The sequence below is a fragment of the Gopherus evgoodei genome, unplaced genomic scaffold (genome assembly GCF_007399415.2).
Source record: "Gopherus evgoodei ecotype Sinaloan lineage unplaced genomic scaffold, rGopEvg1_v1.p scaffold_95_arrow_ctg1, whole genome shotgun sequence".
Taxonomy (NCBI): domain Eukaryota; kingdom Metazoa; phylum Chordata; order Testudines; family Testudinidae; genus Gopherus; species Gopherus evgoodei.
Genome location: NW_022060116.1, coordinates 145055 through 172461, shown reverse-complemented (window position 1 = coordinate 172461; position 27407 = coordinate 145055). Strand labels below are relative to the sequence as shown.

At 47.5% G+C, this 27407-nt stretch overlaps 1 protein-coding gene across 1 annotated transcript; it reads right to left on the bottom strand.

Moving 5' to 3' along the window:
* Positions 1 to 5769: 5769 nt before the first annotated feature.
* Positions 5770 to 6264, bottom strand: LOC115644195 (claw keratin-like). The gene has a single exon (XM_030548313.1). It carries the CDS (start codon positions 6262 to 6264, stop codon positions 5770 to 5772), a length of 495 nt encoding a protein of 164 aa, XP_030404173.1.
* Positions 6265 to 27407: the final 21143 nt, after the last annotated feature.

Here is a 27407-nt window from a genome sequence, read left to right as displayed (position 1 = left end):
ACCCAGCAGGAACACCCACAGAAGAAGGAAGAACCAGGAAATGAACAGCAAGAAACAGATTCACCCCTTAGCTTTTCGGCACGGCTTTCAGAAGTGCTGGGCAAACAGGGCTCCAGCTGAACTCCGTGGAGCTGTGTGTGCTCAGCACCTTGGGCTGACAGCCGTGCTGCATTTCTAATGTTACGCTTTAGGACTCTTTCTGCCAAGGCTTTCCCACCCGTGTGCTGATTCTCGCTTTTACATGTGGACTCATTCTGAATTACACGCAGGCTGTTTAGACTGACCCCGCAGGGGAAGGAACAGCAGCCTTCAAATAGGCACCGTTTATGTTTAGTATCACTTTAAGTCCCTTTTAGGCACCACATTTTCTAGCTTTCCATCGGTACGTACCTCTAGGGGCTCACTTTGATCTTTGCTCTGGCCAGATGTCTAATGGAGAAGCTGCCTAGTCTCTGCTTTTATTTTGCTTCGTCTCATTGCCCACCAACTGGAATAAAACAAAGAACTTATAATGGTTACAAAGGGGACTTCTTTGTCAACCTCTGCAGCTGCAACAAAGGTAACAGATCTTCGTGTCTGAAATGAGCCCCACTGAGGTGTGTGATGGGTCGCAACTCTTCTTGAAACGCTGGAAATACATTCTTTCTGCTCTGTAGTATTTCTTCCTGAAACTGTGTACTACCAATTTCATTTGCATTAAAAACTCTGTTGCATCATAATATCGGTCTTCTGGTTCTCCTTGTTCCTCCCTCCTTGTTTAAAAAATCGTGTTGGACGAAATTCCTCCTTGTGTCGCTGGCACTTCTGCAGTTGTAATTTTCAAAGCCCTGGTAGATAGAATCTTTTCCTCCAAAAACTTAGTGACACATTTTCTCTTCATTTACGTTCCCTTTAGTTTCAAGAAGATCAATCATATGATTTGTGTTAAGAGTCTATGAGAGTCTTTGCAGGTTTTCATAAGGAAAAGAAAAGTGGCCACAAGATCACATACTTCACTGTAGGCCATCGGTGACAGACTCTTCCTCATAGTGGGAGGGCCACGAGGACCCACCCCCAATGTGGTCCCACTCCTGTCCCTCCTATTCCCCAAAGCCCCACCCCCCTGGCAAACCAAAGCTGGAGCCCAGAACAGGGAGCCCATCCCCCCAATCTGCTGGAGTTGGGGGGGCTCGAGAGCAGACCCAGCCTGTAGCCCCGGATCCCGCACCCCATCCATGGCAGATGGTGGGCTCAAGGTTCCCCACAGTTGCCTGTGTGCTTCTTACTCTGACCCTGCTCCTGCTTCTGGCCCAGACGAGGGTAGAGTCTCATGGGTAAGAGGAGGGGCGGGGAGTCAGGCCCACATAAAAAGTGGACCTGACCCATAGTGGTTCCTGGCCCTCCTTCCACTTCCTCTTCCCCTTCCCCTTCCCCTTCCCATTCCCTGTTCCCCCAAACACACGCAACTCTTCAATAGAACCCAGTGGCAAAAACAAAAGTCAGTGTGCCCGATGGACACCTCCTTTGCATTAACTTTATGCAGCTGCTGTTAGAAAGTCAAAAGGCAGAAAGAAATGGTCCATATCCATGGAGAGGAGATCACATAGCTGAATTCTCATTGACACTAAAGCCTTTTGACAGTGCTCTGGAAGGGGAAAGAGGCACTCACTCAAGTCATGGTAGATGTAGGTAACATCCACCTTATGGCCCCTGCCTTATTTGCATTTTACAACGTGGTGTAATACCTATTGTGTAGTTGAGAATCAGGCCCGGTGGGGTGATAACAGAGGAAACCCATAACCAGGAAGGCATTAGACGAAACCGATCAAGGGTAACATGGCAAACATGAGGAAAGTTTGCAGAGGTGCTGATGAAATGCAGCTCTCTCATTCTTTCACATGGAGTTTGGTGCACTCAACACTTCTCAAAGCCAGGCTATGGGATCAGAGGTGAATCTGTATCTTAACATTCATTTCCTGCTTCTTCCTGTTCCCATGGAGACGCCTGGTGGGCGCAATGTGGTTTACAATTTCCATTTAGGTCCCGATGACCCCATCACAATCCCCCTAGCCCTGTTTTCCCCAACAACCATATGGGCCCCTGTGACCATGGAGCCCGTCCTAACCATATTGGCCTCCATAATTGTATAATCTCTCATAGCCACTAGGACAACGGTTACAATATAATCCTCCATAATGTTATAAACCTCTATCAGCACATATGCCCCCATTGCCACCTCAACTGCACCTGAGGATTCCACTCTGCCTTCCTCAGGGAAAGAGCTGAGAATTGCTCCTGGCCTGTTACAGCTGTTGTGCACGGTGTGTGAAATGTCCTGTCTTTAAGAAGTATAAATTTATATATCCCCAGCTCCTCTGCCTTGCCCCAGCCTTTCTTCACTTAGGTACCCTGCCTCTAGCTCCCTCTACCTCTTAACGACAGGATAATTTTTGGGACAAAGAGAGTAACAAGAATTCAAAAGAGCTCGTTAGGTCCCTCAATCCTTCTTTCTTCCTTTCTTTCAAGACATCTTGCTTCACAAACACGTGCAGTGACATTCCACACACCGTGCACAACAGCTGTAACAAGCCAGACATAAGGCAGTGCGCTGACTCTACAGTGCTGATCCAATCACCACTGTCATGTCCTTCCCAGGAGCAATTCTCAGCTCTTTCCCTCAGGAAAGCAGAGCGGAATCCTCGGGTGCAGCTGACACTGGAGGTGGCGATGGGGGCACATGTGCTGATAGAGGTTTCTAATGTTATGGAGGATTATATTGTAACCGGTGTGCCAGTGGTTATGGGAGATTATAGTGTTATGGAGGCCAAAACGGTTAGGATGAGCTCCATGGTCCCAGGGGCCTATATGGTTGTTGGGGAAAACAGGGCTGGGGGGATTGAGATGGGGTCATCGGGACCTAAATGAAAATTGTAAACCACGTTGCGCTCACCAGGCATCTCCATGGGAACAGGAAGAAGCAGGAAATGAACAGCAAGATACAGATTCACCTCTGATCCCATAGGCCTGGCTTTGAGAAGGGTTGAGTGCACCAAACTCATTGTGAAATAATGAGAGAGCTGCATTTCATCAGCACCTCTGCAAATATTCCTCATGTTTGCCATGTTACCCTTGATCGGTTTCATCTAATGCCTTCCTGGTTATGGGTTTCCTCTGTTATCACCCCACCGGGCCTGATTCTCAACTACACAATGGGTATTACACCACACTGTAAAGTGCAAAGGAGGCAGGGGCCATAAGGTGGATGTTACCTACATCTACCATGACTTGAGTGAGTGCCTCTTTCCCATGCCAGAGCACTGTCAAAAGGCTTTAGTGTCAATGAGAATTCAGCCTGGTGATCTCCTCTCCATGGATATGGACGTTTCTTTCTGCCTTTTGACTTTCTAACAGCAGCTGCATAAAGTTAATGCAAAGGAGGTGTCAAGCAGACACATTGACTTTTATTTTTGAAACTGGGTTCTTTTGAAGAGTTGCGTGTGTTTGGGGGAACGGAATGGGAAGAGGAAGGGGAAGGGGAAGCAGAAGGGGGGCCAGGAACCACTATGGGTCAGGTCCACTGTTCATGTGGGCCTGACTCCCCGCCCCTCCTCTTACCCATGAGGCTCTACCCTCGTCTGGGCCAGAAGCAGGAGCAGGGTCAGACTAAGAAGCACACAGGCAGCTGTGGGGAACCTTGAGCCCACCATCTGCCATGGATGGGGTTGTTATAACCTTATTCCCAGATCTGGACCTTAGCGTCCAAAATATGGGGGTTAGCATGAAAACCTCCAAGCTTAGTCACCAGCTTGGACCTGGTACCTGCTGCCACCACCCAAAAAATTAGAGTGTTTTGGGGCACTCTGGTCCCACTGAAAAACCTTCCCTGGGGACCCCAAGACCCAAATCCCTTGAGTCTCACAACAAAGGGAAATAATCCTTTTTCCCTTCCCCCCTCCAGGTGCTCCTGGAGAGATACACAGACACAAGCTCTGTGAAACTACACAGAGACTCCCCCCTCTCTGTTCCCAATTCTGGAAACAAAAAGTACTTTCCTATTCCCCCCAGAGGGAATGCAAAATCAGGCTAGCAATCCAACACACAGCTCTCCCCTTGATTTCTTCCTCCCACCAATTCCCTGGTGAGTACAAACTTAATTTCCCTGAAGTAAAGAAAAACTCCAACAGGTCTTAAAAGAAAGCTTTATATAAAAAAGAAAGAAAAAATACAAATGTTCTCTCTGTATTAAGATGATACAACACAGGGTCAATTGCTTAAAAGAATATTGAATAAACAGCCTTATTCAAAAAGAATACAAATCAAAGCACTCCAGCACTTATATTCATGAAAATACCAAAGAAAAGAAACCATAGAACTTACTATCTGATCTCTTTGTCCTTACACTTAGAAACAGAAGACTAGAAAACAGAACTACTTCTCCAAAGCTCAGAGGAAGCAGGCAGACAGACAAAAGACTCAGAGACACAATTCCCTCCACCCAAAGTTGAAAAAATCCAGTTTCCTGATTGGTTCTCTGGTCAGGTGTTTCAGGTGAAAGAGACATTAACCCTTAGCTATCTGTTTATGACAGGGGTGCGGGATTCGGGGCTACAGGCTGGGGTCTGCTTTTAAGCCCCCCAACTCTGGCAGATGGGGGTGATGGGCTCCCTGTTCTGGCTCCAGCTTTGGTTTGGCCAGGGGGGCGGGGCTTTGGGGAATAGGAGGGGCACGAGTGGGACCACATTGGGGATGGGTCCTCGTAGCCCTTCCACTATTAGGAAGAGTCTGTTACCGTTGGCCTACAGTGAAGTATGTGATCTTGTGGCCACTTTTCTTTTCCTTATGAAAACCTGCAAAGACTCTCAGAGACTCTTAACACAAACCATATGATTGATCTTCTTGAAACTAAAGGGAACGTAAATGAAGAGAAAATGTGTCACTAAGTTTTTGGAGGAAAAGATTCTATCTACCAGGGCTTTGAAAATTACAACTGCAGAAGTGCCAGCGGCACAAGGAGGAATTTCATCCAACACGATTTTTAAGCAAGGAGGGAGGAACAAGGAGAACCAGAAGACTGATATTATGATGCAACAGAGTTTTTAATGCAAATGAAATTAGCAGTACACAGTTACAGAAAGAAATAATACAGAGCAGAAAGCATATATTTCCAGTGTTTCAAGAAGAGTTGTGACCCATCACATGCCTCAGTGGGGCTCATTTCAGACACGATGATCTGTTTGCTTTGTTGCAGCTGCAGAGATTGAGAAAGAAGTCCCCTTTGTAACCATTATAAGATCTTTGTCTTATTCCAGTTGGTGGGAAATGAGACGAAGCAAAATAGACTATGCAGCCTTTGCATTAGACATCTGGCCAGAGCAAAGATCAAGGTGAGGCACTAAAGGTACATACTGATGGAAAGGTAGAAAATGTGGTGCCTAAAAGGGACTTAAAGTGATACTAATCATAAATGCTGCCTATTTGAAGGCTGCTGTTCCTTCACCCTGCGGGTTAAGTGTAAACAGCCTGCGTGTAATTCAGAATGAGTCCACATGTGAAAGAGAGAATCAGCACACGGGTGGGAAAGCCTTGGCAGAAAGAGTCCTAAAGCATAACATTAGAAATGCAGCATAGCTGTCAGGCCAACGTGCTGAGCACACAGAGCTCCCACTGGGTTCAGCTGGAGCCCTGTTTGCCCAGCACTTCTGAAAGCCATGCCCATAGGCTCAGGGGTGAATCTGTATCTTGCTGTTCATTTCCTGGTTCTTCCTTCTTTTACGGGTGTTCCTGCTGGGTTTAACATGGCCCACAATATCCACCAAGAGACCTACGGCCATATCCCCCAAATCCCCATAATCCTCCAGAACCATAAAGGCCCGGGTAACCGCAGTGTCCCCCATAACCCAATAATCCCCCATAACCGTAAAGACCTGGGTAACCACAGTATCCCCCATGGCCCAATAATCCCCCATAACCATAATGGCCGCTATAACCACCTAACCTCCCTAAACCATACAACCCTCCATAAAGGCCTCCATGGCCGCGCAATCCCCCCCAACCAAATGAGCCCCCCAAACCGGCTCCCACCACAGGTGCTCCTACGGCTGCTACTTCACTCTGCTGAGGGAAATTGCTGAGAATTGGTCCGGGGATGGTCACAACAACAGGTGAGGGTGTGATCACCACTTCAGAGTCAGGGCACTGCCTAACGCACGGCTCGTTGGAGCTGCCAGTAACTGGACTAGGCCGGGCCACCCCGCATTCTGGATACCACAGGCTGGAGGCAGTCATCTTTCTGGGGTGGAGGTAAACCTGCAACACACAAGAGGGATGAGAGTAAAGAGAAGGTAGAAGTGCTGGTGGAAGAAAGGATTCAAAGCTCGGTTACAATGGTAGTGAGGTCAGCATGGGGTCCGAGAGAGAGAGGAGGAGTGGAGTTAGTCTCTTTGTATTTGTTCCTATTTGGTCTTTCTACCTCTCTTGTCCATTTGTCCACTTGCAGTAAGCGTCCCTCCCAACCGGTCCCTTTGAGCCCCTCTCAATGACTTTGTCTGTAAAACACAGACTGGAATAATAGAGACATGAAATTACATCTCAGGAGAAGCAGCTTCAATGGGTATTTCTGTTCAGGAGAACATAGGAATTACTCAACCGGAGCACTCCACTTGTAAACTTCATCTGTCTCTTGTCTCCAGTACTGAGGAGTAACAGCTGCTACAGAATAAAGTAGAAGACTACTGAATTGGACCTTTCTGGACTAACCTAGGAAAGTTTCTTCCAAATCCACCTAAGTGAAAAAAGGTTAAGGGACTTTCTAAAGTTACTGAAAAGATTTCAGTGCCCTAAATCTATTTCCAGTTAATAGGTAATATGTTTCCCAATTGTTCTTCAAGTCTCTCCTTTAGCTTAAGCTCATGAATCCACCAGCGCCTGCAACTTACTAATGACACAAGATAGTTATGGAAGATCTCCGTGATCCCTGATAAAAATCACAGCGAGAACATGCAAGATTCCATCTTAATTGAAAAGAGGCCCTACTGTGATATTTCTGGGGTTAGAAAGAGATTGAGTGGAATTGGACTTACCCAGTTCACCAAGGAAATGAAGTCCAGAGAAGTGTTTAGAAGAGTGCTGTGTGGTGAGCACTTTTATACAGTTCCTAGGACTGCTTGTACGATCTGTGATGGTGTTTGTGGAGGAGGTCCTAATTAGTTACCAAACAAACTTGATTGCCTTCATAAATCCTCTTTTTGATGGAGCTGTTTTCCTCAGCGTTGGTGATTATTGGGCTAATCTCAGCCTCAGAGGGTGTGACATGCATGTTGCACTCTTCAGTTGTCTTTCATCTTAAAATTTTTTAGGCCAACTGCGTTTCTTTTTTCATTCCAATGACTTTATTGTTGCTCCAATGAGAATGAAGGTCAAGGTGATTCTGAGCGGCATCAGTAGCACAAGTGGGTGTCATCAAAGGAATCCAGTTTGGTCCTTTCAATTCATGCTGGTCATGGTTAGGGGCATTGGGCAGTTCATTCTAAATGTTTCATTTTTCTCCATTCTCACCACCTCTGTTCCTAGCAGGTCAGATCCAGTCCCCTTTGAATCAATGGGAATCATTCAATTGCCTCCAGTATATTTTCTGTCAGGACTCTAAGTCCGAAATTCACTCTTTGCCAGGGGGATAGTACAATGCCTATGAACAACAGGTGCCACAGGACTCTCCCTCTGAACAATGTTTGGTCCCATTTTAAACTTTCAAACTCGGTCTTAGCAGGGGCTTAAGCCCTCACAGATTTTAATAAATACCAAATTCAAAACTACATTTGAATGAATATGAAATAGACCCAAAATGTGTGGCTTTAAATCATGACCTGATTAAGGGAATGACATGAAAGACCTTGGCCTATATTTTGTGTATAGTGACTGTGTGACTCATTACAGAGGTGTCTAATCCCCACAACAATATATTGATATTCTAAGAACACAACCCTTTGCATGTGTGAAACACCAATGAGTGTTTGTGAGGGGCTTTGAAATCTTGAGTTCTGAGAATGCTGAAGAACTTCCAGCCTTAACAACCTCACTCTCTCTGTTTGATAGGCCTACAGAAAGAGATACATTGAGGTGACGGTCAGACACAGGGGTCAGTTGCAGAAACAGAAATACAACCCAGTATTTCTGACGCATCCTGCCACAGGCTGAGCTCTAGGTTGATCCCTGTTATAGCATGTTACAAGACAAGGTTAGTAACATGTCTGATTAAAAAATGTTTGCATCCTTGGATCTCAGCGTCAGGAATAAAAACTTGGCTAATATTGTGATCCACTTGAATGGTGGCTTTTTTATACTTGAGGATAATACTTCTCCAAAGGAATTACAATTTTCCAAAGGCGCAGTAACCTTGTAAATATTAAGTTGGGGTTTATTTTTGACTCTGCCAATAGCTCCCAGTCTGACCTTCACCTGAATGTGCCTCGATTTACCTCTGTAGCAAAAGCTATAATTGTAACTTTCAGGGTGGATTGTCTGAGGCTTCCTCTGATCTAAGCATTTCAAAGCACTTTTTACTGAGATTAGATCTTCCAACACTGAAGATTAGATTCACTTTAAAAATGCATGTCAAGGTCACAAATATCATTCCAGTGCTCAGTTTGTGTTTCCCAGCCTTTGAAATTGGAGCTCTTTGATTTTTGTTCCATGGAACTTTGCATTTTCTTTTTATATATATTTTAAAGTTTAAGGGATGAGGAGGGATAGCTCAGTGGTTTGAGCATTGGCCTGCTAAATCCAGCATTGTTAGTTCCCTCCTTGACGGGGGCACTTAGAAATCTGGGGTAAAATCAGCACTCGATTCTGCTTGTGAAGACAGGGGGCTGGACTCAATGATCCTTTGGGGTCCCTTCCAGCTCTCTGGCCATGTTAAAGCCAGCAGGAACATCCATGGAAGCAGAATCTTTATTATTCTCATTCAGAAAGAAGGCAATGTTGAAGAGATATGCTACTCTGTACTTCATTCCACAAACCTGGAAGAATTCATTACCATTCTGTCACTGTGACCCATCAGAGAGATGTGATTCCAAGGACAGAAAAAGTAGTGCACAGAGTGTTCTTGTGGAGGACGGGATAGCGGGTTCCTGACTCCCTCATTGGCCTGCCTGCCCTGTCATAATCAGGCTGACCTGCAGTGGTGGACTATTGCCATTGCCTCTGGGGACTGCCAGTCTCAGGATCCTGATTTCTCATTGCCCCTTCACCATTCATTTGGTACTGGGAGAGGGCCATGAAACCCCCCTCACTGACCTTCAGAAAGGGGCCAACAGAACCCTGACATCTACTGACAAATGAGTTCAGTCCAGTATCGCAAGGCGGTGCTTTGGTTTGTAATCCTTCGTGAGTCATCAACACTTGCTGATTAATTTTAAAAAATGGGTTTTTAAATCAAAACAAAACACAAACCCCCACCTCCTACCCTGGTGTGAATCTGCTCTGATCCACTGGCTTCACTGCAGCTACACTAAATTGGACAAGATGAGGATCTGCAGCTAGATTCACTTCTGAACGTGAGAACGTAGCAATTACCATGCGGGAAGGGACAAGTGGTCCATCTAATGTAGTACCTTGTCTCATTAGTATCACTCACAGGCTGTTAGAGAAAGAAACAGAAGAACAATGAATTAGCCCTTTATGGAGGAAATTTAGGGAATTTCTTCCTAAGCCGTTTATCAAAAATTGGGGGTGAGATTTTTCGGAAATCCTTAAGGGATTTGAATGCCCAAGATCCAACTAAAATCAATAGGCTCCAGTGTCACAACTGCATGTTTTTGTCTGACAATCCAGGCCTTAACATCTATACTATGGAGAAACCAACACCTGCAACTCAATAACAGAAAAATAATTGAAAAAACCTCAAACCCTTCCCATTGTTATGAATCACAGACTGTCTGTGCAAGATTCAGTCCTAAATTAAATTCAGTTCAGTCCCTACCACATGGTCTGAATGGTTATGGAGAGAGTGAATTCAACAGGATTTCTAAAGTTCTCATCGGAGAACTAGATCAAGCTGTTAGAAGGCCCCCGAGTCAGGAGTGTTTTTAGACAGTTTATTAGGCTGCGGGAGGACTTGAGAGGCCCTTTGTTCCTAAAGGCCCAATTAATTAAAAATCAAACTTTGAGTAACTCCTTCAACTGATGTAATTCTTTTCCCTCTGTCTTTTGGAGAATCATTTTCTCGCTAACTCCGCATGGTATGGGAGGCATATTAAACCTCTCAGCTCTTTTTCCTCTGAAAACGTTATGGGCCACCTACATTCCTGCCATCATTCTCCTGACTTTACTGATGCTGCATTAGGCTATTCGGAAGCCGTGAATGGGAACTCTCCAATGCAGTTCAGGAGCAGTGATGAGCATGCGGTGAGTAAATCACTAGGACTGAGCTTATTGCTGACTCGGCCACTTGCTCCCTGTGTAACCTTCACCTCAATGTGCTTGTCCACCTCCACATAAACCAGATCTCATAGTGATATTACGCTCCATGATCACAGACTCCCTCAAATCAAAGGACTTCAAAGCACTGCAGGCTCTTTAAAGTTGTGTGTGCGCATAGGGTTCTATTATTTTAATAACAGGTTTTTTTGTGGGAATAGATGTCCCCAAATTATGGATTAGGATTCAAGGATTCTAACAATGATTTTTTTGGTGGCCTTTGACAAACCCTTCTCTCAGTCTCTACCTCCCAGAGCTCTTCACTCAGAGCCTGGAGGGTGGGTTGGGAACTCACTGGCTGCTTACAGAGTCCCAGGCTCCTGCTATCCCATCCAGGTAGGAGCGACCTGTAGAGCAAATAAGGCAGCAGTCACACATGTCCCCAGATATGATGCCTTGAGCCTCCAAGGACACAGAGACACTCTAAGCTAGGCTAGATGAAGTGCATTCCTGCAAGCTGATGGAACTGTTCCCTTTTACACTGCTTCAGTGTCTACCTTTAAACTTCAAAATAGATATAAAAGGAAAATGAGAAGATACAAGGAATAAAAATCAAAAAGCCCCAATCTGGAAGGCTGGGAATCCCAAACTGAGCACTGGAGTGACACCTGAGACCTTGACATGCATTTTTAAAGTGAATCTAATCTTCAGTGTGGGAACATTTAATCCCAGTCAAAAGTTATTACTACTTTAGTCATTCATCTCTTTGGCTGTATAACACTTGATGAGCGTTTGTGAAGCACTTTGAAATGCTTAGATCAGAGAAAGCCTCATGCAATCCACCCTGAATGTTACAGTTATACGTGTTTGCTATGGAGGTCAAGGGAGGCACATTCCGGTGAAAGTCAGACAGGGAACGATTGACAAATGTTTCAGAGGTTTAGGCACAAAGCCGTACATAGACAGTCACTAGTGCAGAGACAGCCTTAGAGTAAAGTAATCACGGCAGTTTTCACATCTCAAGTCAAGATGTCTGATGCAAAAGCTCTTAGAAAAATCACCACTCAGTCAGGCTTGTAGCCTGGTTCTCTGGGAGGAGACGGCAGAGACAGCTACTTTAACTTGGCAAAGATTCCCGAGGAGAAAATCAATGTTGAAACTACCTTTTCCTTACAGCAGTGTAAGTTGTTTGGACTCCTCCCTGCCCCAACCAGGACATCCTCTCTCTCACACGCACACACCCCTGTGCTGCGCAGCCCCAGGACCCCTGCTCCTTGGCAGGGGACAGAGGAATGGACAGACATGGAGGCAGACTGATTTTTACTTTGCTGTTTCAGAAATCTGCGTTAGAAGTCCAGGCACAGACCCTTTCACTGTGGTTCCTCGGACGTCAATAAAAACGTTGAGTTGTAACTCTGGCCACTGCGGGCTGCAGCAGAGGAGGCTGTACACATGGGAGGTATGTTGGAAGGGTTCGGTATGAGGACAGGAAACACAGTGGTGTGGCTTCAGCAATGCGCGCTGCACAAGCAGACAGAGAGCAATGGATTGCACGTTTTCCATCAATGAAAAATAAGTGCACATTACTGCAATTATCTTGTTCGTAACACTGCAAATTTAGCCACACAAAGAGAGAGGAGGATGTGGGTGGGGAGGCTGGCCACCGTTGTAACTTACCAGCCAGGGGTTATGGTTCCTGCAAAGGCATCAGTCTCTCCAGAGGATATTCATCCATAACCTGGATCTCTGGGTAAACGTGCAGAACAACCTCCTCTGTGTCTGCCTGGGCTCCTCCGTGGTCCCTCCTGCCTCACTGGCCTGTTGGACAATAAGTCTGGCTGGGGTTAGCTCAAGTCCTCCCAGACCAACTTCCTTGGCCTTCCTGTACAGGAGCCTCAAGTGCTTCATCAGCTCCATGCACCACCACCCTGCAGACAACAAACCCCATTAGTTGGGACCACTCATGTCAAACACTAACCTGTATCTCCTGAACCCTATTGGATGCTCCCAGATACATCACTAACCTGAGAGTAATTCTTAGACAGGCTCATTCTGGAATTTTTAAATTCTGTTTTCATGATTTCATGGTCAACTTTTGGGTGAAACATCTTCTCATTTAAGTGTGAACAACGACCAGTCATTGAGAGTCTTGCAATGTGCCTCAACTCCCTTTATTTGTAGTTGTCTCAGTGGCGAGTGGGATGAACTGGGACTGTTCTTACTGTGGGCTGTGAATGCTCAGTGGGGGGTGTTGGCCTGGGAGGACGGTCTGCATTGGGGGATGGGAGACTGGCCGGAGGGAGGATACCTGAGCATGTAAGGTGAGAACCCAGGAAGGGGTCAGAGACCAGGTGACACCTCTGCCCCAGAAGCTGAACAAAGGCTGGGAGAGGAGACGCTGGGGGCAGAGAAGGAGTTTTTCAGGAGGTGGCTGGGGAATGGAGGGAAGTGCAGACAGGGCTCTGATTCCCCAGTGGGGCTGTGGTGCCCCTGGGACCTCAAAATGGACCTAATTGGGGAAGATCCTGTTATCTGTGCCCACAAGACCTGTCTTGGACTGTGTTCCTGTCATCTAAATAAACCTTCTGCTTTACTGGCTGGCTGAGAGTCATGGTGAATCGTAAGAAGCCGGGGGTGTAGGGCCCTGTGTCCCCCTACACCCCGTGACAGTGAGTATTTACACTTCAGCAGAATTAAATTCTCTTCTACCAAAATTTCTCCCACCTTGAATTGTAAACTGAAACTTTGATTCCTACACTGCACATGAACAAGCTTGAAATGTACACACTTGTAATTCCTTTGGACCTTTTTTACCCTCATATATAAAGAAGACCATGTTACAGCGATAACTACCCTGTACTTTCTTTCACAAACCTGGAGGAATTCATTACCATTGGGTTACTGTGACCCTATAAAGAGATGTGATTCCAAGGAGAGGAAAAAAAGCGCACACAGTGCACTTGGAGACTGCATTGCCATGGGTGCTATGACTTAAAACAAGTTTTTTAAGCTTTAATTCCAACTTTATATTTACAACGCTACTGTACTCCTGGAAAATTGACAGACTTGTAATTCCTTTGGAGCAGTATTAACCTCAGCTATAAGAAAGCCACAGTTAAAGTGGATCACAACATTAGCTAGTTTTTTATTGTTGATCTTTAGATCCAAGGATGCAAACATTTTGTAACCAGACATGTTACTAACCTTGTCTTGTAATGCAGTATAACAGAGATCAGCCTAGAGCTCAGCCTGTGGTAGGAGAAGTCAAAAGTATTGGGCTTTATTTCTGTTTCTGCAACTGACCCCAGGTGCTCTTCACCTCAACCTGCCTCTTTTTCTAGGCCTATCTGACAGACAGAGTAAGGATGTTAAGGCTGGAAGTTCTTCAGTATCCTCAAAACTCAAGATTTCAAAGCCCCTCACAAACACTCCCTAGTGTTTACACATGAAAAGGGTCGTGTTCTTATAACATTAATCCATTGTTGTGGGGATTACACACCTCTGCACTGAGTCACACAGTGCAGTCACTTTACCCAAAATGGAGGCCAAGGTCTCGAGTGTCATTCCCTTAACCAGGTCATGATTGAAGGCCACACAACTTGGGGCTATTTCATTTTTATTCATGTGTAGTTTTGAATTTGGTATTTTTTAAAATCTGTAATGGCTTACCTCCCTGCTAAAACCGAGTTTCAAAGTTTAAAATGGGACTAACATTGTTCATAGCCATCATACTATTCCTCTGCCAAAGGGAAAATTTCATACTTAAAGTCCTGACAGGAAACATACTGGAGGCAACGGAATGATTCCCATTCAATCAAAGGGAACTGGATCTGAATTGCTCGGAATGGAGGTATATACAAATGGCTTCCTGCTTCCTAGCAAATTTAGAATGAACTGCCTCATGTCCCTAATCACCACCAGCATGAATTGAAAGAACAAAACTGGATTCCTTTCATGACACCCACTTGGGCTATTGATGCTGCTCAGAATCACCTTGACATTCATTCTCACTGCAGCACCAGTAAAGTCACTGGAATGCAGTTGGCCTAAATTACTTTAAGATGAAAGAGCTGAAGACTGAAATGTGCCTGTCACAACTTCTGAGGCTGAGATTAACCCACTGATCACCGATGCTGAGGAAAACAGCTCCATCAAAAGGAGGACTCATGCAAGCAATCAAATTTGTTTGGTAACTAATGAGGACCTGTCACGAAGTGTGGGGAGTCCGGCCCTGCACCCCTCTTCCTGGAACCCACAGTGACTATTAGCCAGCCAGTAAAACAAAAGGTTTATTGGACAAGAGGAACAGAGGTTACAGCAGAGCTTGCAGGCACAGTTAGGACCCCTCCCTTGAGTCCTTCTGGGCTTTCAGGGTGCTTGGATCCTAGCTAGGATACCCTGAATTCCGCCCACACAGCCCCAAGCCCAAACTCAAACTGCTTCCCTCTTGCCACTCCCTTCCTTTGTCTCCTTCCCGGGCAAAGGTGTTGACCTTTCCCCTCCCTTACCTAGCTCAGGTTACAGGCGCTGGCATCGTCCATCCCCTAAAGTCCTCCCCTGCTCTCCCACTCCCCACACAGACAGTCCCTACTGCATCACAGGACCTCCTCCACAAACAGCATCTCAGATCCTCCAGGCAGTCCTAGGAACTGTATAAAAGTGCTCACCACTCTGCACTCTTCTAAACACTTCTCCAGACTTCATCTCCTCGGTGAACTGGGTAAGTCCAGTTCCACTCAATCTCTTTCTAACCCTAGAGATATCACAGTAGGGCCTCTTTTCATTTAAGATGGAATCTTGCATGTTCTCGCTTTGATTTTTATCAGGGATTCATAGACTCTCATAGACTCTAGGACTGGAAGGGACCGAGAGGTCATCGAGTCCAGTCCCCTGCCCTCACGGCAGGACCAAATACTGTCTAGACCATCCCTGATAGACATTTATCTAACCTACTCTTAAATATCTCCAGCGATGGAGATTCCACAACTTCCCTAGGCAATCTATTCCAGTGTTTAACTACCCTGACAGTTAGGAACTTTTTCCTAATGTCCAACCTAAATCTCCCTTGCTGCAGTTTAAGCCCATTGCTTCTTGTTCTATCATTGGAGGCTAAGGTGAACAAGTTTTCTCCCTCCTCCTGATGACACCCTTTAGATACCTGAAAACTGCTATCATGTCCCCTCTCAGTCTTCTCTTTTCCAAACTAAACCACCCCAATTCCTTCAGCCTTCCTTCATAGGTCATGTTCTCAAGACCTTTCATCATTCTTGTTGCTCTTCTCTGGACCCTCCTCAATTTCTCCACATCTTTCTTGAAATGCGGTGCCCAGAACTGGACACAATACTCCAGTTGAGGCCTAACCAGCGCAGAGTAAAGCGGAAGAATGACTTCTCATGTCTTGTTTACAACACAGCTGTTAATGCCTCCCAGAATCATGTTTGCTTTTTTTGCAACAGTATCACACTGTTGACTCATATTAAGCTTGCGGTCCACTATGACCCCTAGATCTCTTTCTGCCATACTCCTTCCTAGACAGTCTCTTCCCATTCTGTATGTGTGAAACTGATTGTTCCTTCCTAAGTGGAGCACTTTGCATTTATCTTTATTGAACTTCATCCTGTTTACCTCAGACCATTTCTCCAACTTGTCCAGATCATTTTAAATTTTGACCCTGTCCTCCAAAGCAGTTGCAATCCCTCCCAGTTTGGTATCGTACGCAAACTTAATAAGCGTACTTTCTATGCCAACATCTAAATCGTTGATGAAGATATTGAACAGAACCGGTCCCAAAACAGACCCCTGCAGAACCCCACTTGTTATACCTTTCCAGTAGGATTGGGAGCCATTAACAACTACTCTCTGAGTACGGTTATCCAGCCAGTTATGCACCCACCTTATAGTAGCCTCATCTAAATTGTACTTTCCTAGCTTATCTATAAGAATATCATGCGAGACCGTATCAAATGCCTTACTAAAGTCTAGGTATATCACATCCACCGCTTCTCCCTTATCCACAAGGCTCGTTATCCTATCAAAGGAACGCTATCAGATTAGTTTGACACGATTTGTTCTTTACAAATCCATGCTGGCTATTCCCTATCACCTTACCACCTTCCAAGTGTTTGCAGATGATTTCTTTGATTACCTGCTCCATTATCTTCCCTGGCACAGAAGTTAAACTAACTGGTCTGTAGTTTCCTGGCTTGTTTTTATTTCCCTTTTTATAGATGGGCACTATATTTGCCCCCTTCCAGTCTTCTGGAATCTCCCCCGTCTCCCATGATTTCCCAAAGATAATAGCTAGAGGCTCAGATACCTTTTCCATTAACTCCTTGAGTATTCTAGGATGCGTTTCATCAGGCCCTGGTGACTTGCAGGCCTCTAACTTTTCTAAGTGATTTTTTACTTGCTCTTTCCTTATTTTCTCTTCTAAACCTACCCTCTTCCCGTAAGCATTCACTATACTAGACATTCCTTCAGACTTCTTAGTGAAGACCGAAACAAAGAAGTCATTAAGCATCTCTGCCATTTCCAAGTCTCCCGTTACTGTTACCCCCCTCCTCATTGAGCAGTGGGCCTACCCTGTCCTTAGTCTTCCTTTTGCTTCTAATGTATTGATAAAAAGTCTTCTTGTTTCCCTTTATTCCCATAGCTAGTTTGAGTTCATTTTGTGCCTTTGCTTTTCTAATCTTGCCTCTGCATTCCTATGTTATTTGCCTATATTCATCCTTCGTGATCTGACCTAGTTTCCATTTTTTATATGCCGCCTTTTTATTTTGTAGGTCACGCAAGATCTCAAGGGTAAGCCAAGGTGGTCTGTTGCCACATTTTCTATCTTTCCTAACCATCGGAATAACTTGCTTTTGGGCCCTTAATAGCGTCCCTTTGAAAAACTGCCAACTTTCCTCAGCTGTTTTTCCCCTCAGCCTTAATTCCCATGGGACCTTGCCTATCAGCTCTCTGAGCTTACCAAAATCCGCCTTCCTGAAATCCATTGTCTCTATTCTGCTGTACTCCCTTCTACCTTTCCTTAGAATTGCAAATTCTATGATTTCATGATCACTTTCACCCAAGCTTCCTTCTACTTTCGAATTCTCAACAAGTTCCTCCCTATTGGTTAAAATCAAGTCTAGAACAGCTTCCCCCCAGTAGCTTTTTCAACTTTCTGAAATAAAAAGTTGTCTGCAATGCAGTCCAGGAACTTATTGGATAGTCTGTGCCCCGCAGTGTTATTTTCCCAACATATATCTGGGTAGTTGAAGTCCCCATCACCACCAAATCTTGGGCTTTGGATGATTTTGTTAGTTGTTTGAAAAAAGCCTCATCCACCTCTTCCGCCTGATTAGGTGGCCTGTAGTAGACTCCCAGCACGACATCACCTGTGGTTTTTACCCCTTTTAGCCTAACCCAGAGACTCTCCACCCTTCCGTCTCCTACGTCCATCTCCACCTCAGTCCAAGTGTGTACATTTTTAATATATAAGGCAACACCTCCTCCCTTTTTCCCCTGTCTATCCTTCCTGAGCAAACTATACCCATCCACACCAACATTCCAGTCGTGTGTATTATCCCACCAAGTTTCAGTAATGCCAATAATGTCATAGTTGTATTTATTTATTAGCACTTCCAGTTCTTCCTGCTTATTACCCATACTTCTTGCATTTGTATAAAGGCATCTAAGATACTGGTTTGATCTTGCCTCCCAGCTTTGCCCTGACCCTCCTTCCTCTCTGCCATTATAGCCCGTGCTCCCTCCTGTTTCCAACCCATCTCCCAGGTCTTGTTCCCCACTTACCTGTGGGCTTTGCTCACCTGTCCCCGTCGAACCTAGTTTAAAGCCCTCCTTACTAGGTTAGCCTGTCTGTGCGCAAATAAGGCCTTTCCCCGCTTCGAAAGGTGAACACCATCTGTTCCTAGCAGTCCTTCCTCAAATAGCATCCCGTGGTCGAGGAAGCCAAAGCCCTCCTGGCGACACCATCGTCGCAGCCAGGCATTCACCACCACGATGCATCTGTTTCTGCCCGGACCCCTACCTTCAACAGGAAGAATCGAAGAGAATACCACCTGCGCTCCAAACTCCTTAACCCGTACTCCCAGAGCCCTGTAGTCACTCTTGATCTTCCATACCTATCTTGTGTCATTAGTAAGTTGCAAGCGCTGGTGGATTCATGAGCTAAAGCTAAAAGAGAGACTTGAAGAACAATTGGGAAACATATTACCTATTAACTGGAAATAGATTTAGGGCACTGAAATCTTTTCAGTAACTTTAGAAAGTCCCTTAACCTTTTTTCACTTAGGTGGATTTGGAAGAAACTTTCCTAGGTTAGTCCAGAAAAGTCCAATTCAGTAGTCTTCTACCTTATTCTGTAGCAGCTGTTACTCCTCAGTACTGGAGACAAGAGACAGATGAAGTTGACAAGTGGAGTGCTCCGGCTGAGTAATTCCTATGTTCTCCTGAACAGAAATACCCATTGAAGGTGCTTCTACTGAGATGATGTAATTTCATGACGCTCTTATTCCAGTCTGTGTTTTACAGACAAAGTCATTGAGAGGGGCTCAAAGGGACCGGTTGGGAGGGACGCTTACTGCAAGTGGACAAATGGACAAGAGAGGTAGAAAGACCAAATAGGAACAAATACAAAGAGACTAACTCCACTCCTCCTCTCTCTCTCGGGCCCCATGCTGACCTCACTACCATTGTAACCGAGCTTTGAATCCTTTCTTCCACCAGCACTTCTACCTTCTCTTTACTCTCATCCCTCTTGTGTGTTGCAGGTTTACCTCCACCCCAGAAGATGACTGTCTCCAGCCTGTGGTATCCAGAATGCAGGGTGGCCTGGCCTAGTCCAGTTACCGGCAGCTCCAACGAGCCATGCGTTAGGCAGTGCCCTGACTCTGAAGTGGTGATCAGACCCTTACCGGTTGTTGTGACCCTCCCTGGACCAATTCTCAGCAATTTCCCTCAGCAGAGTGAAGTAGCAGCCGTAGGAGCACCTGTAGTGGAAGCCGGTTTGGGGGGCTCATTTGGTTGGGGGGGATTGCACGGCTAGGGAGGCCTTTACGGAGGGTTGTATGGTTTAGGGAGATTAGGTGGTTATGGTGGCCATTACGGTAATGGGGGATTATTGGGCCATGGGGGATACTCTGGTTACTCAGGTCTTTACGGTTATGGGGGATTGTTGGGCTATGGGGGACACTGCGGTTACCCGGGCCTTTATGGTTACGAGGGATTATGGGGATACGGGGGATATGGCCGCAGGTCTCTTGGTGGATATTGTGGGCCATGATAAAACCCAGCAGGAACACCCACAGAAGAAGGAAGAACCAGGAAATGAACAGCAAGATACAGATTCACCCCTGAGCTTATGGGCATGGCTTTCAGAAGTGCTGGGCAAACAGGGCTCCAGTTGAACCCAGTGGGAGCTGTCTGTGCTCAGCACCTTGGGCTGACAGCCATGCTGCATTTCTAATGTTACGCTTTAGGACTCTTTCTGCCAAGGTTTTCCCACCCGCGTGCTGATTCTCGCTTTCACATATGGACTCATTCTGAATTACATGCAGGCTGTTTACACTGACCCCGCAAGGTGAAGGAAAAGCAGCCTTCAGATAGGCACCGTTTATGTTTAATATCACTTTAAGTCCCATTTAGGCACCACATTTTCTACCTTTCCATCGGTACGTACCTCTAGGGGCTCACTTTGATCTTTGCTCTGGCCAGATGTCTAATGGAGAAGCTGCCTAGTCTCTGCTTTTATTTTGCTTCGTCTCATTGCCCACCAACTGGAATAAAACAAAGAACTTATAATGGTTACAAAGGGGACTTCTTTGTCAACCTCTTCAGCAGCAACAATGCAAACAGATCTTCGTGTCTGAAATAAGCCCCACTGAGGTGTGTGATGGGTCGCAACTCTTCTTGAAACACTGGAAATATATTCTTTCTGCTCTGTAGTATTTCTTCCTGAAACTGTGTACTACCAATTTCCTTTGCATTAAAAACTCTGCTGCATCATAATATCGGTCTTCTGCTTCTCCTTGTTCCTCCCTCCTTGCTTAAACAATCGTGTTGGACGAAATTCCTCCTTGTGTCGCTGGCACTTTCAAAGCCCTGGTAGGTAGAGTCTTTTTCTGCAAAGACTTAGGGACAGATTTTCCCTTCATTTACATTCCCTTTAGTTTCAAGAAGATCAGTCATATGATTTGTGTTAAGAGTCTATGAGAGTCTTTGCAGGTTTTCATAAGGAAAAGAAAAGTGGCCACAAGATCACACACTTCACTGTAGGTCAATGGTGACAAACTCTTCCTCATAGTGGGAGGGCCATGAGGACCCACCCCCAATGTGGTCCCACTCCTGCCCCTCCTATTCCCCAAAGCCCCAACCCCTGGCCAAACCAAAGCTGGAGCTAGAACAGGGAGCCCATCCCCCCTATCTGCCGGAGTTGGGGGGGCTCGAGAGCAGACCCCAGCCTGCAGCCCCTGATCCCACACCCCATCCATGGCAGATGGCAGGCTCAAGGTTCCCCACAGTTGCCTGTGTGCTTCTTAGTCTGACCCTGCTCCTGCTTCTGGCCTAGACGAGGGTAGAGTCTCATGGGTAAGAGGAGGGGCGGGGAGTCAGGCCCACATAAAAAGTGGACCTGGCCCAGAATGGTTCCTGGCCCCCCTTCCGCTTCCCCTTCCCCTTCCTCTTCCCATTCAGTTCCCCCAAACACACGCAACTCTTCAAAAGAACTCAGTGGCAAAAACAAAAGTCAGTGTGTCTGCTTGACACCTCCTTTGCATTAACTTTATGCAGCTGCTGTGAGAAAGTTAACAGGCAGAAAGAAACGGTCCATATGCATGGAGAGGAGATCACCTGGTTGAATTGTCATTGACACTAAAGCCTTTTGACAGTGCTCTGGCATGGGAAAGAGGCACTCAAGTCAAGGTAGATGTAGGTAACATCCACCTTATGGCCCCTGCCTTATTTGCATTTTACAACGTGGTGTAATACCTATTGTGTAGTTGAGAATCAGGGCCAGTGTGGTGATAACAGAGGAAACCCATAACCAGGAAGGCATTAGATGAAACCGATCAAGGGTAACATGGCAAACATGAGGAATGTTTGCAGAGGTGCTGATGAAAAGCAGCTCTCTCATTATTTCACATGGAGTTTGGTGCACTCAACACTGTTCAAAGCCAGGCCTATGGGATCAGAGGTGAATCTGTGTCTTACCGTTCATTTCCTGCTTCTTCCTGTTCCCATGGAGATGCCTGGTGGGCGCAATGTGGTTTACAATTTCCATTTAGGTCCCGATGACCCCATCACAATCCCCCCAGCCCTGTTTTCCCCCAAAAATCATATGGGCCCTTGTGACCATGGAGCCCGTCCTAACCGTATTGGCCTCCATAACTGTATAATCTCCCATAGCCACTAGGACACCGGTTACAATATAATCCTCCATAATGTTATAAACCTCTATCAGCACATATGACCCCATCGCCACCTCCAGTGTCAGCTGCACCTGAGGATTCCACTCTGCTTTCCTGAGGGAAAGAGCTGAGAATTGCTCCTGGCTTGTTACAGCTGTTGTGCACGGTGTGTGGAATGTCCTGTCTCTAAGAAGTATAAATTTATATATCCCCAGCTCCTCTGCCTTGCCCCAGCCTTTCTTAACTTAGGTACCCTGCCTCTAGCTCCCTCTACCTCTTAACAACAGGATAATTTTTGGGACAAAGAGAGTAACAAGGATTCAAAAGAGCTCGTTAGGTCCCTCAATCTTTCTTTCTTGCTTTCTTTCAAGATCTTCTTGCTTCAGAAACACGTGCAATGACATTCCACACACCATACACAACAGCTGTAACAAGCCAGACATAAGGCAGTGCGCTGACTCTACAGTGCTGATCCAATCGCCACTGTCATGTCCTTCCCAGGAGCAATTCTCAGCTCTTTCCCTCAGGAAAGCAGAGTGGAATCCTCGGGTGCAGCTGACACTGGAGGTGGTGATGGGGGCACATGTGCTGATAGAGGTTTATAACGTTATGGAAACAACTACAAATAGAGGGTGTAAAAGTGCATTGCAAGATTCTCAATGGTTGATCATTGTTCACACTTAGAGGAGAAGATGTTTCACCCAAAGTTCACCCCAAAATCATCAAAACAAAATTTAAAAAATGCCAAAATGAGCCTCTCTAAGAGTTACTCTCAGGTTAGTGATGTATCTGGAAGCGTCCAAGTACGGTTCAGGTGATACAGGTTAGTGTTTGGCATGAGTGATCCCAACTACTGGAGTTTATTTCAGATTCTGCCAATTGATCCTTGTCTGACTTTCACCTGAATGTGCCTCCCTTTACCTCCATGGCAAACAGGTATATTTATTACTTTCAGGGTGGATTGTCTGAGGCTTCCTCCAGTCTAAGCATTTCAAAGTGCTTCTCAAACACCCATCAAGTGTTTTACTGCCAAAGAGATGAACTACTAAAGTAGTAATAACATTTTACAAGGATTAGATATTCCAACACTGAAGACTTTGTCTGTAAAATGTCACTGCAGTGCTCAGTTTGTGATTCCCAGCCTTTGAAATAGGGCTTTTTGATTTTCCCTCCATGTCCCTTTGCATATACCTTTTCTATATATATTGAAGTTTAAAGGTAGATATTGAACCAGTGTAAAAGGGAACAGTTCCATCAGCTTGAAGGAATGCACTTTATCTAGCCTGGCGGAGAGACACTTTGTTGGGAATGTCTCTCTCTCTGCATACACGGCAACTCTACCCCCTGCTGCTCAGATCCAACATATAGTGAAACCAATGGGAAGCATCAGGTACTGCATCTCCACCCATGAGCAGCCAAGAGAAGTGGGTCTTGTGAGAGACATCAGCTAATAAAGCAAAGGAAGAGGCACAGCACTGACAGTTAAGGATTCCTTCTTCAACGATCAGAGAGCTGTGGGATGAGACTGGATTAATTGGAAGTCTGACCAACCTAGTGCATCCTGCAAGAACCGTCTGTCACGGAGTGTGGGGGAGTCCGGCCCTGCACCCCTCTTCCTGGGACCCACCGTGACTCTCAGCCAGCCAGTAAAACAGAAGGTTTATTGGACAACAGGAACACAGGTTACAGCAGAGCTTGCAGGCACAGTCAGGACCCCTCCACATAGTCCTTCTGGGCTTTCACGGTGCTTGGATCCTAGCTAGGATACCCTGAATTCCAACCACACAGCCCCAAGCCCAAACTCAAACTGCTTCCCTCCTGCCACTCCCTTCCTTTGTCCCCTTCTCGGGCAAAGGTGTTGACCTTTTCCCTCCCTTACCTAGCTCAGGTTACAGGCCCTGGCATCGTCCATCCCCTAAAGTCCTCCCCTGCTCTCCCACTCCCCACACAGACAGTCCCTACTGCATCACATCTCTCCCCCCTTCGAGACTGAACTGAGCGGGGTCACTCTGCCCAGTGACCTGGGGAAGTTCAGGGCCCCCTCTCCGGGACAAAGCGTCCGCTGTCAGGTTGGCACTTCCCTTCACATGGACCACGTCCATGTCATAGTCCTGCAGGAGCAGGCTCCACCTCAGGAGCTTGGCGTTGGCTCCTTTCATCTGGTGCAGCCAGGTCAGGGGAGAGTGGTCGGTGTATACGGTGAAGTGTCGCCCAAAGAGATATGGCTCTAGCTTCTTAAGGGCCCACACCATGGCCAGGCATTCCTTCTCGATGGCCGCGTAGCTTTGCTCCCGGGGTAGCAGCTTCTTACTCAGGTACACGATGGGGTGTCTCTCCCCCTTTTCATCCTCCTGCATTAACACTGCCCCCAGTCCCGTGTCTGAGGCATCAGTGAACACCATAAAAGGTTTGTCAAAATCTGGGTTTGCCAGAACTGGGCCACTAACCAGAGCCTCCTTCAGCGCCCGGAAAGCCTCCTGGCACTGCTCAGTCCAGATCACCTTGTCTGGCTTCCCCTTCTTGCACAGTTCAGTGATGGGGCCGGCTATGGCACTAAAGTGGGGCACGAACCTTCGATAGTACCCCGCCATCCCAATAAAGGCCTGGACCTGCTTTTTGGTTTGGGGAGCAGGCCAGTCTCTGATCACCTCCACCTTGGCTGGTTCCGGCTTCAGGCAGCCGCTCCCCACACGATGGCCCAGGTAAGATACTTCAGCCATCCCCACCTTGCACTTCTCCGCCTTTACTGTTAACCCAGCCTTTTGGAGTCGGTCCAGGACTTGTTTAACCTGGGACATGTGGTCCTCCCAGGTCTGGCTGAAGACGCAGATGTCGTCAATATACGCCACGGCAAAACTCTCCATCCCCCTCAGTAGCTGATCCACCAGGCGCTGGAAGGTGGCCGGTGCTCCCTTGAGGCCGAAGGGCAGGGTCAGAAACTCATAGAGCCCCAGAGGGGTGATAAAGGCCGATTTCAGCCTGGCATCTGCGTCCAGCGGCACTTGCCAGTAGCCTTTGGTAAGATCCATAGTGGTAAGGTACCGAGCACCTCCCAGCTTGTCTAGGAGCTCGTCAGGCCTGGGCATAGGGTAGGCATCAGATACGGTGATGGCATTGAGCTTTCGATAGTCCACACAGAACCGGATTGACCCATCCTTCTTGGGGACTAGCACCACTGGTGAGGCCCAAGGGCTGGAAGACGGCTGGATCACCCCCAAAGCCAGCATGTCCCTGACCTCTCTTTCAAGATCCTGGGCAGTTTTCCCAGTGACCCGAAAAGGGGAGCATCTTATAGGGGGATGTGACCCGGTCTCCACCCGGTGGACAGTCAAATTAGTGCGTCCAGGCTGGTTGGAAAACAGCTGTCGGTACAGATGCAGCACCCCTCTGATTTCTGCATGCTGGCCCGGGGTCAGTTGATCAGACAGGGGAATCGCCTCCAGGGGGGAACCAGCTTTTGTCCCAGGGAATAGATCTACTAAGGGGTCATCTCCCTGCCCCTCCCAATGTCCACACACGGCCAACACCACATTCCCCCTGTCATAGTATGGTTTCATCATGTTCACATGGTACACCCGACGGTGATGTGCCCGGTTTGACAGCTCCACCACATAGTTTACCTCATTCAGTTGCTTGATCACCTTGAAGGGCCCTTCCCAGGCGGCCTGGAGTTTGTTTCTCCTCACGGGGATGAGAACCATCACCTGATCCCCGGTGGCGAAGGCACGGGCTCGTGCTGTGCGGTCATACCAGACCTTCTGCCTCCTCTGGGCTCGGGCCAGATTCTCCCTGGCCAGGCCCATGAGCTCGGCCAGTCTTTCCCGGAAGGTCAGGACATACTCCACCACTGACTCTCCCTCGGGAGCGGCCTTCCCCTCCCACTGGTCCCTCATCAGGTCTAGGGGCCCCCTCACCCGCCTTCCATACAACAGTTCGAAAGGTGAAAACCCGGTAGACTCCTGGGGTACCTCCCTGTACGCAAACAGCAGGTGAGGTAAGTACTTGTCCCAATCTTGCGGGTGCTGGTTCATAAATGTTTTTAGCATCATCTTCAGCGTCCCGTTGAACCTTTCTACCAGCCCGTTGGACTGGGGGTGATACGCTGAGGCCCAGTTGTGCTGGACCCCACATTTCTGCCATAAGGACCGGAGCAGGGCCGACATGAAGTTGGACCCCTGGTCCGTTAAGACCTCCTTGGGGAACCCCACCCGGCTGAAAATTGTCAGCAGCGCATCTGCCACTGTGTCTGCTTCAATAGAGGACAAGGCCACCGCCTCGGGGTAGCGAGTGGCAAAATCCACCACCACCAGGATGTATTTCTTCCCTGACCGGGTCGTCTTGCTGAGGGGTCCCACTATGTCCATGGCCACCTTCTGGAAAGGTTCTTCTATGATGGGTAAAGGCCTCAAAGCCGCTTTCCCCTTGTCCCGGGCCTTCCCCACCCTCTGGCAGGGGTCACAGGATTGGCAGTACTGTCGGACATGGGTAAAGACCCCAGGCCAGTAAAAGTTCTGTAGCAGCCTCTGCCTGGTGCGCCGGATTCCCTGGTGCCCTGCGAGAGGGATGTCATGAGCCAGGTACAGCAGCTTGTGACGAAACTTCTGGGGAACCACCAGCTGCCTCCTGATCCCCCATGACTCTACTTCTCCTGGGGGAGCCCATTCTCGGTACAGGAACCCCTTCTCCCACAGGAACCTCTCCTTGCAACCTCTCCTCATGGTCTGTACCGCACTAAGGTCAGCCCGGTCCCTGTGCTTCTGCAAGGAGGGATCTTTCTGCAACTCGGCCTGGAACTCAGCAGCTGGGACAGGGATGGGGACCGGCTCTCTCTTGCTGGCTGGGTCTGAGGCCGCAGCCTCTCTGAACCGTGCCCCTGGGCGTTCCCCGCTCCCTGGGTTAGGGTCCTGCACCTCGGGTCGAGTACCTTCCCCGTTGTCGGGGAGCAGTGCCCTTTGCCGACTCTGACTACGAGTCACGACCAGGGCACTCTGGGTGTTACTAGGCCAGTCCTCAAGGTCCCCTCCCATTAACACGTCAGTGGGCAAATATTGGTGTACCCCCACCTCCTTGGGGCCCTCCTTGGCCCCCCATTTCAGGTGTACCCTTGCCACGGGTACCTTGAATGGGGTCCCACCCACGCCCATCAGGGTCAGGTAGGTGTCGGGCACCATCCGATCTGAGGCCACCACCTCGGGCCGGGCCAGCGTCACCTCTGCGCCTGTGTCCCAGTACCCAGTGACCTTCCTCCCATCCACTTCCAGGGAAACAATGCACTCTTTCCGGAGGGGCAGCCCCGCGCCCACCCGGTAAACCAAAAACCCGGAACCTGGAGCATCCGCCGGTGGTATGTTGCCAGCCCCCCTTTCCTGGGAATGTAGCCCCTCCTCCGATTGGGTTTTTACCCAGTCCACCCTCTGCGGGTTGGGTCTGCTTGGTCTGTCCCTGAGCTTGGGGCACTGGGCCCTTATGTGACCTCGTTGGCCACAGCGATAGCAGCCCATATCTCGTGGGTCCCCTTGAGTGGGTCGGAGGGACCTGCCACTGGATGTTCCCCTTTTGGGGGGGTTCTCTATAGGCCCCCTTTGGGAGGTCCCATGATGACTCTCT

What these genes read in the sequence shown, in the direction of transcription:
- LOC115644195 (XM_030548313.1), bottom strand. Translation starts at nt 6,264, where the DNA reads ATGACTGCCTCCAGCCTGTGGTATCCAGAATGCGGGGTGGCCCGGCCT.